We start from the raw sequence: 13,385 nt of genomic DNA on the forward strand, positions 1-13,385 counted from the left end.
ACAGGAAGTGGGCTATTTTGAACTTCCTCCTAGATTTTGGGCATTTTTCGTAATTTCCTGATGTTGTACTTTAACGAACTCCTCCTACAGTTTTGATCTGATCCTCTTCAAATTTGGTGAGTGTAATCTGAAGGCCTTTGCGACGTTAAATTGCGAAGATCTTGAGTTTTCGTCGAAGGGTGTGCCCTCGGCGGCCTGACAAACATTCACCCAATTTCGGCCTTTTGGTGATATATGCATGATCAGATAAGTTCAATAATAATGTTGCTTGCAGTTCCGATGTTGCTAGGCAACCACAGACAGTCTGCAGTAACTCAGCCATACATTTTTCAATCTGCCCCAAACTTCACATGTTTGATAAGAGTCCTGTCCTGAACACATGACCATGCTCATTATGGTTATAGCAATAGCGCCACCTGCTGGTAGCAGGAAGTGTGGCAAATACAAAACATGCTCGAAAAATCATGAAACTTTGCACATGCTTCAGAAGTGGTGAAAATTTACGTGTGATGTGGTTTTCAAAATTGGGTGGGGCAAAATGGCTTACTTATTGCCCCTATATTTTGCCCCGGCTCCTGGTTTCACGTACAGGTATGAAATTTGGTACATACATGTAAAGACCCAATACCTACAAAAAAGTCTCCTGGCGCGTAGCCCTAAACACAACAGGAAGTCAGCTATTTTGAAGTTCCTCTCAGATTTTGGGCAGTTTTTGCCATTTCCTGATGTTGTACTTTAACAAACTCCTCCTACAGTTTTGATCTGATCCTCTTCAAATTTGGTGAGTGTAATCTTAAGGCATTTCCTAAAGGCGCCGGGTGGCGGTGGCAGGGGTGCGAGGGCCCTTTCCATCGCTGCTTGCAGCTTTAATTTTATATATATAGCTCAAAGTTACTATCAGATTTAATGTTATACTTCGACAAACTATACATCATTAAAAAGATATAAGACTCAAGTTTCAGTATTTGACCACTATTGTATTCTGAGAAACTTATAGCGACAGTTATTTCTTAATTTGCGTCAGGAGTTATGAAATGAAAAAATGAGTCGATACCTTTGATATGAATTATGCGTGTCAGCCGCTTTCATTCATAAAAAACTCCTGTGCTGTCGTCATGACAGCGATACACAAAACAACGTCCCTCAGGGCTTTAGCTCAAAAATGTGCGGATTTGGAGAAATATTGATATATTCTCATAGATTCACATCATATTTCTATAGACAGGAATAATATTTATTGAATTTATACCCAAATGCGTCGATGTAATCATTATGAGCGCTTGCATACTCTGATACTGTGTTTTCAATTCATACCAATAGCCTGAGGGCGCTATTATGCACAATAATAGTCCATATATAGAACATGAAGAAGAGCCATAATCATGTGACATTCCAGGACGTCACTGATACACACAAAGCTACAGATTTCGCGCTGTAAAATGCAGATAAAGATGTTTTGAAGATAATAAACATGATTGCAATGATATTTGAGTTACCTGTGTTTTTCAAGACATGCCAGGTATTTTCATAATAATAGATTATATTTATAATGTAATGCTAATCTATATATAGACTATCATTGTGCAGAACAGTATACAATAGTATATTTTCTGTCTGATTTTTTTATCTGAAGCCAAATTAGATCACAGAAGATTATTTAAAATACTCCACTTGCGTTATAAAAGTAAGTTTGGAGCACAAACATGGTTTTAATCTCATAAATGGTCGTGTATTGATGGTGTGCTAAGCTAACATGCTAGCTAGCCCTAGGTGCACCTGCAACCTAGAAGTTATACTTTTATGTTTTTTTGAATGCTTACTGAAAGTTTCTTTATTCAAGAATGTTCTTTATTCTTTATTTAAAATGTGAGGTGAACTTTGAGAAAAGAAATTAGGGACTGAAACCCTATGAATAGCCTGTGAATAGCCAGTCGTTAGTAGCTATAATGCAGACAAAAGAAATGCATATTTAGAGCCATAACCAGGCTGGAGAGGTGTGAATGTGTGCAGGGGGAGACTGAGACTGAATGGGGCTCGTTTGCACCACAAAACAATAGAGACAATATACTGGATAGATGGTTAGAAGATGGCAATAAACATCAGAAGCATCTTAGCGTCAAATCAAAATAAAGTCAACTGAAATGGTCTTGAAAAACATTTAACTAAATACAGAGTTTTGGACTTATTATCTTCAGATTTTAAACATAAAGATTCTAGATTGCTCCAGTGCCAACTTCAATTTTATTTTCATGAGGATGTTTCATAAAAATTAATTTCTAATAACTTTACAAAACTTTGAAGCTATTTATAACAATTTTTGTCATTATGACAATAATTAATTCTACATTTACAATAAACTGCCAGGTGTCAGCTTTCAAATGAGACCATACTTGTGCTTTTAGTACAAAGGGTTCATGAACTGTATCTGTTTCAGTTTGGGTATGTCATTTCTGGGGATTTTTCAAAAGTGGGGTTGCAGCTTAACAGGTTAGATTCCACAGCATGCGTTTCCAAACAACCCATAATAGCCGACTTCCTGTTGGGCTGGCGTAAAAAGTAAAAGTACGAAAGTTGTTTGGCCCGATGAGATCTATATGTGTATTGAGTTTCATATTATTACATGCAAGCGTGTCTGATTTATGGACCAAGTTTTCGGACCCCGTTCAAGGGGGCGCTGTTGAGCCCCCCTGCCACGCCCGGGTACCAGCTTCAGCCCGACCCTGATGGCCGCAGGTTCTGACCTGTGTGCAAAATTTCAAGAGTTTTAGAGCATGTTAAAGGCCCCAAAAGTGCCCGAAAGGTTGACAGAAAAATAATAATAATAATAATAATAATAAATATAGCTGCGAGCAGCGATTACGGGCCCAAGTCGGTGGCACCGCAACCCTGGTGCCTTTAGTTACCTAAAGGCACCGGGGTGGCGGTGTCACCGGCTTTGGCCCTTCATCGCCTATATATATATATATATAAAAGACAGAAACCTTATTACCTTATTCTGATTTTATGATACACTCAAAATATTCCACAACAAATCTTTTCAATTTAATGTAAAAATAAAAACGAAAGTAAACACTGTTGGGCTCACGTAACCCTCTCATTAGAATCAAAATGTTTCAGCATTTGCGATGTATTTGGATGCTAAACTATTCTTCATTATAGACTTTGTTCTTCACTCGTGTTCCAATATCGACGGAAAAAATCATCCTCTTCATACGCACAAAAATGTGCTTGAAACATCACAGTGGAGCGGTGCTTACTGTGAATGTACGAATTGTACTACTGACTATTTAGAGCAGTGTAATTTTTATATGTTAGGTTAACTATTTTATTATTATATTTTATTAAGGCTATAATGAACAGGCTGCGATGTCAAGATTGCAATGCTGGAATGTGTGTGTGTGTTTGTGTGTGTGTGTGTGTGTGTGTGTGTGTGTGTGTGTGTGTGTGTATGTGTGTTCATGTTTTTCTATCCCGGTGGGGACTTCAACCTGAATGCACACAGACTCATGGGGACTCGTGTCACAGTGGGGACATAAATAGAGGTCCCCATGGGTAAACAAGCTTATAAATCGTACAGAATGAGTTTTTTTGGAAATGTAAAAATGCAGAAAGTTTTCTGGGATAGGTAGGTTTAGGGGTAGGGTTAGTGTGAGGAGATAGAATATACAGTTTATACAGTATAAAAACCATTAAGTCTATGGAGAGTCCCCACAAAGATAGTAAACCGTGTTTGTGTGTGTGTGTGGCGTGGGCGCGATTGAAGAGTGGACACATAAAAACATACTCCGTCATTATACAGGACGACATTCAAACTGCAAAGTGTTAACTTATATTTGTGTACAGTCGCAATAAAACACAACATTGTGCTTTTGTAAAATAATTTCAAGCAATCCACCCCCCGAAAGGCGCTAATTTTAAAATGAAACTAAAATGCTCATGGCTGCACGGGCATCCATAACGGTGCGCATCCACGGCGAGGAACGAGCAGAACAGAGTGAACGTTTTTCCGTTAATTCCTACTTCCATAGGAATTCATTTGAAACGCTCGCTCAACCACTATCAATGTCAGTGCGGACGAGCATATTTTACTTTCGTTTTTAAGTTGGCGATTCAAAAGCCCCCAGCGGTGTCACACGTCGATTAACCGGTGGTAAAATATTCTCACCGTCACAAACCTAGTATATTTTTATGTAGATACAATAGGCCTACCTGATTTTGAACACAAGAGGGCAGTATAGCCCTATGTATGACTTGACTTTTATGGTACTAAATAGTACAATTACTATTTTTAAACATAAATAATTATTAAATTGAAAAAAAAAAAAAGAATAAAATGGGTTTAATAGGGTATATGTCGAACGTCGCATTACGAAACCGGAAAACAGAACGCATCGCTTCCGGTTCAGGTCTTTTGTATGTGCTTCTTGCATTTTTTTACTGTTTTACTCAAGATAACTTAAAAGGAGCGAGCAAAGATGATCATAACCAATGTCCCTCGCATGTGAAGATCGATATTTAAAAGTAAAAAAAAAAAAAATCTTCACACTAACGTTTAGATATTTAAATAGAATAAAACGCCAATAACAAAGTAAGATAGGTAGGTTAGCTGATTACCTTAAAATTCCATAGATATCGGCGTCAGTTCATACGGCTGTTAACACTTTCTATGACAAGCGGATGCGATGAGACCAGGTTTCCGGTTTCGTCATGCGACGTTCGACATATACCCTATTGTGATATTTGTATACTTTTATATAGAAATAAATGGTTTTTAATTACATTTTTAGAAGATGAGGCTTTTAGTTTCCTTTTTGTACATTACTTTAGTCCCTCACTATAGCAAAACCGTTTGAGATGTTTAATATCCGTTCACAATTTAGCATCTTTAATGCATTTTCATCATTTTGAAAAAGTTTGGTGTGAATAAAATAAACCAGTTAGGAAGAGTAGTTAAAAACTCAGAGTCTGAAATATCCAAAAAATCCACATTCAAACCAAAATATCTGACTTCCTTTTGCTCTGAGCTAATAACTGTAAATTAGAAAGTTGTCTGGCTCGGTGAGACCAATATATATTATGATTTTTGTAACTGTTGGTAAAACTAACCCCCCCACTTTTGTCAAAAGCATGTTGAAAATGACACACTTCCTGCTGCCAGTTGGTGGCGCTATAACTTTGACTAACAATAGTTACATCAATCTGATCGGCCTCTTACCACGAACACACTGCTGAAGTTTCATCAAGATCAGTTAATGTATGCATAAGTTATTTCACTTCGTGTTTCTCTTTTCTCGCCATAAATTCGTTTCCTCGCCACGGCCAAACCGTTCGAGATATCAAAAATCCGTCCGCAATTTAGAATCCTCAATGTCTTGACTTCATGCACACCGAGTTTGGTGGGGATTGGATGAATTCTCTAGGAGGACTACTTCGCATTCCACAGCAAGCGTTTTCCAAACAACCCATAATAGCCGACTTCCTGTTGGGCTGGCGTAAAACTTGACCGGGGGAAAGTTGTTCGGCCCGATGAGATCTATATGTGTACCGAGTTTCATATTAATTCATGCAAGCGTGTTTGATCTATGGACCAAGTTTTGGGACACCGTTCAAGGGGGCGCTGTTGAGCCACGCCCGGGTACCAGCTTCAGCCCGGCCCTGATGCCAGGGGGTTCTGACTTGTGTGCAAAGTTTCAAGAGTTTTTGAGCATGTTAAGGACCCCAAAAGCCCCTGAAACCTTGATTAACAATATAAAAGCAATAGTCAAATCCCCCCCTCCCCTCACACACACAGAGACAATGAGAGAGGAAGAGAAAATTCTTCAGAAAATCCACATTCAAACCAAAATATCTATCTTCCTGTTGGTCGGAGATCGTTAATGTAAATTAGAAAGTTGTCCGTCTTGATGAGAACAATACACATACCAAGTTTTGTTGCTGTTGATAAAACTAACCCCCCCACTTATGACTAAAGGTGGCGCTACTGAGCCCCTCACCACGCCCGTTTCTGAAACTTTGCACAAGTCTACGGGCTAATAAGTGTGATGTGTCTGTCGAGTTTCATCCAATTTCAAGTATGTTAAGAGTCTCAAAAGCATCAAAAAATAATATTAAAGTTTGAAGCGTTGCCATGGCAACAGTATTAAAGATATCAAAAATCCTTTCACAGGTCTACATCTGCCGTGTGTTTACATTATACACATAAAGTTTGAAGCAAATCGGGTAAAAATAAGAGGGTGATTTCAAAGCATTTTGAAAGTGACACACTTCCTGCTGCCAGTTGGTGGCGCTATAACTTTGACTCACAATAGTCACATCCATGTGATCGGCCTCTTACAACGAACACACTGCTGAAGTTTCATCAAGATCAGTAAATGTATGCAGAAGTTATAACACACTTCCTGTGTCTATTTTCTCACCATAAATTTGTTTCCTCGCCACGGCCAAACCGTTCGAGATATCAAAAATCCGTCCGCAATTTATGCGACTTCATGCACACCGAGTTTGGAGGCGAATGGATGAATTTCCTAGGAGGAGTACATCAAATTCCACAGCATTGGTTTTCCAAACAACCCATAATAGCCGACTTCCTGTTGGGCTGCAATAAAACTTAGAGCACGAAAGTTGTTCGGCCCGATAAGATCTATATGTGTACCGAGTTTCATATTAATTCATGCAAGCGTGTTTGGTATATGGACCAAGTTTTTAGACCGCACTCGGACCCCATTCAAGGGGGCGCTGTCGAGCCCCCCTGCCACGCCCGGGTACCATCTTCAGCCCGGCCCTAATGGCCGCAGCTTCTGACCCGTGTGCAAAGTTTCATGAGTTTTCGAGCACGTTAAAGGCCCCAAAAGCCCCCGAACCCTTGAAGAACAATAATAATAATAATAATAATAATAATAATAATAATAATAATAATAATAATAATCCTAACGAAAACAATAGGGCCTTCGCCCTTTCAGGGCTTGGGCCCTAATAATAATAATAATAAACAGAGCAATTCCAAGAGGGTCCTCACACCATCGGTGCTCGGGCCCTAATAATAATAAACAGAGCAATTCCAAGAGGGTCCTCACACCATCGGTGCTCGGGCCCTAATAAAGCAATCTTTAGTGGCAGAAGTGATAGTTCTAACATATTTGTAACATGGAGTCGGCTTTGCAACCTTGACTAAATGGAGTATACTCGAGACTAGATAACGATCTGAGATGTCATCGCTCTGCTGCAGAATTTCAACGGCATCAACATTGATTCCATGTGACAATTTTAGATCTAAAGTATGATTATGACAATGAGTGGGTCCTGACACGTGTTGTCTAACTCCAATAGAGTTCAGAATGTCTCTAAATTCCAATCCCCAATACGTCTTTTTCGCTATCTACATGTATATTAAAATCACCAAAAATTAGGACTTTATCTGCAGCCAGTACTAACTCCAATAAAAAAATCTGCAAATTCTTTGATAAAGTCTGTATGGGGCCCTGGTGGCCTGTATACAGTAGCTAGCACAAATGTCAAGGGGGATTTATCATTTACACTAGATAGTGTTACATTAAGCACCAACACTTCAAAAGAATTATATTTGAAAGTAGACTTCTTAGTAATTCTGAAGATATTACTATGAATTACAGCAACACCTCCCCCTTTTCCTTTCAGACGTGATTTGTTTTTATAACAGTAATCTTGGAGGGTGGACTCATTTAAAGTAATGTAATCGTCTGGTTTGAGCAAGTTTTCTGTCAAACACAGCACATATAGATTATAATCTGTAATCATATCATTAACAATTTTGAAGTAATAATAATAATAATAATTCGTTACATTTATATAGCGCTTTTTCTGAGACCTCAAAGCGCTTTACACAGAAGGGGGAATCTCCTCAACCACCACCAATGTGCAGCATCCACTTGGATGATGCGACGGCAGCCATATTGCGCCAGAACGCCCACCACACACCAGCTTACTGGTGGAGAGGAGACAGTGATGAAGCCAATCAGTATATGGGGATGATTAGGAGGCCATGATGGACAGGGGCCAAGGGGCAAATTTGGCCAGGATGCCGGGGTTAAACCCCTACTCTTTCGAAGGACATCCTTTGATTTTTAATGACCACAGAGAGTCAGGACCTCGGTTTAACGTCTCATCCGAAGGACGGGAAAGTAAGGGATTGAATATTCAGCAACCAGAGCTTTATCATTTGTTCATCTCTATTAGATCTATTTTTTATTTGTTGAACATCAATTACATTTTTTCCCATTAAATGGGTTTGTGAGTTTTTTGTATTTCCTAGTTTGGGGAACAGACAGTCTCTATATGATGATATCTAGGTGAAAGAGTCTCTGTGTGATGGGATTTATCTGACCTCTCTGACATTAGACAGCTAGCAGACGGTCTGTTTAGCCAGCCTGTCTGCTTCCTGACCTGGGCCCCAGAATTACATAGTCAAGGATCAACTCTGAGACTGTGTGCCATATTACTAGACAGAAGAGCAGCACCATTCCAGGAGAGGTGAATACCATCTCTTTTCAACAGGTCAGGTCTACCCCAAAAACTTTTCCAATTGTTTATGAACCCTATATTATTTTGCGGACACCACTTAGACAGCCAGCCATTGAGTGAGGACAGTCTACTTACTATCTCATCACTCCGGCGAACAGGAAGGGGGCATGTAAAGGGAACTGTAGTGTATTGAGTTGTATGTAAACTCAATACACTACAGGAATAAGCACTGTTTGGACACTCTAGAGATTAACTCTGGGTTAGTTTTTTGTTGGCAAGTTCATTGTCCAAAAGACCTGTGTTCACAGAGTTTGGTAGTTCATATTGTGCAGTAAACCAAAAGAACACCGTTGTCCCGACTCTTTTTTGTGTTATTTGAACGGTATCAAAACACAGCTGGAACCAATGACAGTGAAAACTATTCACATGTGCTCTCAATCATAACCGCTACTGAATATCTGAATACAAACAATGATTAAATGCACCGTGGCAGATCTATCCTGTTAAGCTGCAACCCCACTTTTGAAAAATCCCCAGAAATGACATACCCAAACTGAAACAGATACAGTTCATGAACCCTTTGTACTAAAAGCACAAGTATGGTCTCATTTGAAAGCTGACACCTGGCAGTTTATTGTAAATGTAGAATTAATTATTATCATAATGACAAAAATTGTTATAAATAGCTTCAAAGTTTTGTAAAGTTATTAGAAATTAATTTTTATGAAACATCCTCATGAAAATAAAATTGAAGTTGGCACTGGAGCAATCTAGAAATGCACTACAGCTAAAGCCACATGTCTAAACATTTTATGTTTAAAATCTGAAGATAATAAGTCCAAAACTCTGTATTTAGTTAAATGTTTTTCAAGACCATGTCATGTGACTTTATTTTGATTTGACTCTAAGATGCTTCTGATGTTTATTGTCATCTTCTAACCATCTATCCAGTATATTGTCTCTATTGTTTTGTGGTGCAAACGAGCCCCATTCAGTCTCAGTCTCCCCCTGCACACATTCACACCTCTCCAGACTGGTTATGGCTCGAAATATGCATTTCTTTTGTCTGCATTATAGTTACTAACGACTGGCTATTCACAGGGTTTCAGTCCCTAATTTATTTTCTCAAAGTTCACCTCACATTTTAAATAAAGAATAAAGAACATTCTTGAATAAAGAAACTTTCAGTAAGCATTCAAAAAAACATAAAAGTATAACTTCTAGGTTGCAGGTGCACCTAGGGCTAGCTAGCATGTTAGCTTAGCACACCATCAATACACGACCATTTATGAGATTAAAACCATGTTTGTGCTCCAAACTTAATTTTATAACGCAAGTGGAGTATTTTAAATAATCTTCTGTGATCTAATTTGGCTTCAGATAAAAAAATCAGACAGAAAATATACTATTGTATACTGTTCTGCACGATGATAGTCTATATAGATTAGCATTACATTATAAATATAATCTATTATTATGAAAATACCTGGCATGTCTTGAAAAACACAGGTAACTCAAATATCATTGCAATCATGTTTATTATCTTCAAAACATCTGTATCTGCATTTTACAGCGCGAACTCTGTAGCTTTGTGTGTATCAGTGACGTCCTGGAATGTCACATGATCATGGCTCTTCTTCATATTCCATATATGGACAATTATTGTGCATATAGCGCCCTCAGGCTGTTGGTATGGATTGAAAACACAGTATCAGAGTATCCAATCGCTCATAATGATTACATCGACGCATTTGGGTATAAATTCAATAAATATTATTCCTGTCTATAGAAATATGATGTGAATCTATGAGAATATATCAATATTTCTCCAAATCTGCACATTTTTGAGCTAAAGCCCTGAGGGACGTTGTTTTGTGTATCGCTGTCATGACGACAGCACGGGAGTTTTTTATGAATGAAAGCAGCTGACGCGCATAATTCATATCAAAGGTATCGACTCATTTTTTCATTTCATAACTCCTGACACAAATTAAGAAATAACTGTCGCTATAAGTTTCTCAGAATACAATAGTGGTCAAATACTGAAACTTGAGTCTTATATCTTTTTAATGATGTATAGTTTGTCGAAGTATAACATTAAATCTGATAGTAACTTTGAGCTATATATAAAAAAAAACGCTTCAGTGCGCCGACGCACTGGTGAGGCTTAACAGGTTAAGTCCAGATGATATAAAAAGTGTCATGAATTTTTTTTTTTTTTTGCTGATCATTTTCCACTCTTGCCTATTTAAAGGGATACTCCACTTTTTTGGGAAATAGGCTCATTTTACAACTCGCCCAGAGTTAAACAGATGAGTTTTACCATTTTCAAATCCATTCAGCCGATCTCCGGGTCTGGCGGTACCACTTTTAGCATAGCTTAGCATAGATCATTGAATCGGACAAGACCATTAGCATCTCTCTCAAAAAAAATGACCAAAGAGTTTAGATATTTTTCCTATTTAAAACTTGACTCTTCTGTAGTTACATTGTGTACTAAAACCGACGGAAAATGTAAATTTGCGATTTTCTAGGCTGATATGGCTAGGAACTATACTCTCATTCCTGCGTAATAATCAAGAAACTTTGCTGCCGTACCATGAGTGCAGCAGGCGTAATGATATGACGCAGCGCCTGAAAATAGGTCTAATAGGTTAGACAAACTTAGTCCCGGTCACGTTGGAATTTACCGAGCTGGGGACTATTTTCAGGTGCTGCGTCATATCATGCTGCTTCTCATCTTCTCTCCTCTTTGGATGCCGTTTATCATAGCGCTTTAAGATTTATATCAGATTGTAAACCTTTAACTCATCATTGTATATTGTATAACAGAGTAGCCTGGCCCTCTCTGTCCATTAGAAGGAAAATTCACTATTACCTAATTATTTATAAAACTATTCTGGGGTTGTTGCCTTTGTATCTAGGTTGTCTAATTTAAAAGAAAAGTGTTGGGAAATATTCCCTCCGGTCTGAAAACTGTTTTACTCTTTCTGTTCCATTTGTAAGAACTGAACTGGGAAAAAGGGCTTTTATGTATGCAGCTCCATTTGAATGGAATCTACTCCAATCGAAATTGAAATTACAACCTCTGGTGCCTATGGAACATTTTAAATCTATTATTCGGTCACTAGAAGAAGACTCGATGTTCAATTGTTTTTAAGTGTTTTAATTTTATATTTGTTGTTTTGATCTGTAAGTTTGTGATTGTAACTGCTGTCCATTCTTGGCCAGGACACTCCTGTGAAAGAGATTTTTAATCTCAGAGAGATTTTCCTGGTTAAATAAAGGTAAAAAAAAAAAAATATATATATATATATATATTTTTAATCATTCAAAGAATGAAATATTTAACAATTAATAAATATTTATGACAAAAATACTACGACATGTAAATGATTTAATTCCTTCATTGACTGAAGAATTAAAACAGAATCAGATGCTTTTGCTTGATGATTTAGCTGCTTCGTTTTACTATGCCAGCTTTTTCCAAGCAAAACGAAGTGGAACTTCACACTCATGTTCCTTGTTGCCATGAACAACATTTTCAACTTAATAATTAAATTCCGCAGTCAGGGATCCTGAGATCTTTACAACCGTGTTTCTACAAACACTTTCTGGATTGCGAACCCCAGTTCTTTTCAGAACTGATGTTTGTTGATATTCTGTTTGGAATTCTACAAATGTGAATTCATTCATACCGTTGTGTATATATATATTTTTGTTGCTTAGTGTAAAATGGAAATGCATGGTAATTGTATTGCCTATACATGTAAGCACAAAACATTTTGGTTTATAATTATTTAATGTGTTTTAGAACTGCAGGAGACACAATATCTGCATTAATCAAAAAAGAAAAAAACAAACGAACCGTAGCCTGTGCTTGTTCAGGATTTGAACCCATGTCATTGACATTGGTGGCCTATGCTCTACCACTCGACTATGAATTAACTTTCTGCGAAATGCCCTGAAGTTCCCTTTTCCAGCAGTAACCAGCGTGTCCGAGCACGCTAGAGAGAAGCGCTCTTCATTCGTCTCAATCAACAATAGTAAAAATATCACTGTTCCACCTAAAAATCCACCGTTTCTGTTGTTTTATTTATTTGATGGCATAATTGTACAGTATGTTGGGATGGAGGCGCCAGAACTGCAACTGATAGAATGCACTATAGCACGATATTACGAGATTTCTTCAAAAGCAGATCGTGGAGACGTTTTAATTGTTCACAATCAAAAATTGTCATATCACACCCCCCTACACTACATATATTACATTGATTATATATTATTTGTCAGTAAATTTCATAGCTTGTAATATATCCCACAGCCAAACTTGAATCCACATGTTCATGACTTCATCTTGTTTTTCTGAACAGGTGGTGAAGCGAGCTGTGGCTAGCCAGAAAGACCAGCCGGAGGCTGTGGAGAGGGCAGAAAAGTTTCGGCAGAAATACCGTCACAAACTCCAGACTCTTCGGCACCAGCCTTTGTAAGAGCATCATGAACCTAAATCCTCTGCTTTGGCTCATCACGAGTTCATGCTTCAGCCTGACTGTATCTGTGGCTTAATATTCAACAAGATCTTAGTAGCAATTAGGATGATTTATGAGTTACAGTCTTGTAGTGTGTGTGTGTACTTGAGTGTTGCTGGATGAGTGTTTCTCTCTTCTAATGTAGCTTGCCTCTCCTCTCATCTCTAGTGCTTATGGATCCCTCACCGTCAGAAGTCTTTTAGACACAAGAGAACACTGTTTAAACGAGTTCAACTTTCCTGACCCCTACTCTAAGGTTTACATTGAATCATCATTCACCTTGCCTGTGGTTTTTCAAATCACATCAGTTCCCCACAATCTGTCATTTAAAATCTTGTAAACATATTTTCTGTCATGAGA

General features: G+C 38.1%; 1 protein-coding gene across 18 annotated transcripts in view; it reads left to right on the forward strand.

Moving 5' to 3' along the window:
- pank4 (pantothenate kinase 4 (inactive)) overlaps window positions 1–13,385 on the forward strand; it is a 116,268-nt gene that overhangs the window by 80,702 nt on the left and 22,181 nt on the right. For all 18 annotated transcript variants that reach the window (XR_013819691.1, XR_013819692.1, XM_079857508.1 and 15 more), the window contains 2 exons: window positions 12,870–12,982; window positions 13,194–13,281. Coding sequence is in view for 16 of the 18 variants with exons in the window: in XM_079857508.1 (XP_079713634.1) it covers window positions 12,870–12,982; window positions 13,194–13,281 (201 nt within the window). In the remaining 2 variants the exon portion in view is untranslated. The remainder of the gene's footprint in view (window positions 1–12,869; window positions 12,983–13,193; window positions 13,282–13,385) is intronic.

Source organism: Squalius cephalus, assembly GCF_949319135.1.
Source record: "Squalius cephalus genome assembly, chromosome: 22".
Taxonomy (NCBI): Eukaryota; Metazoa; Chordata; class Actinopteri; order Cypriniformes; family Leuciscidae; genus Squalius; species Squalius cephalus.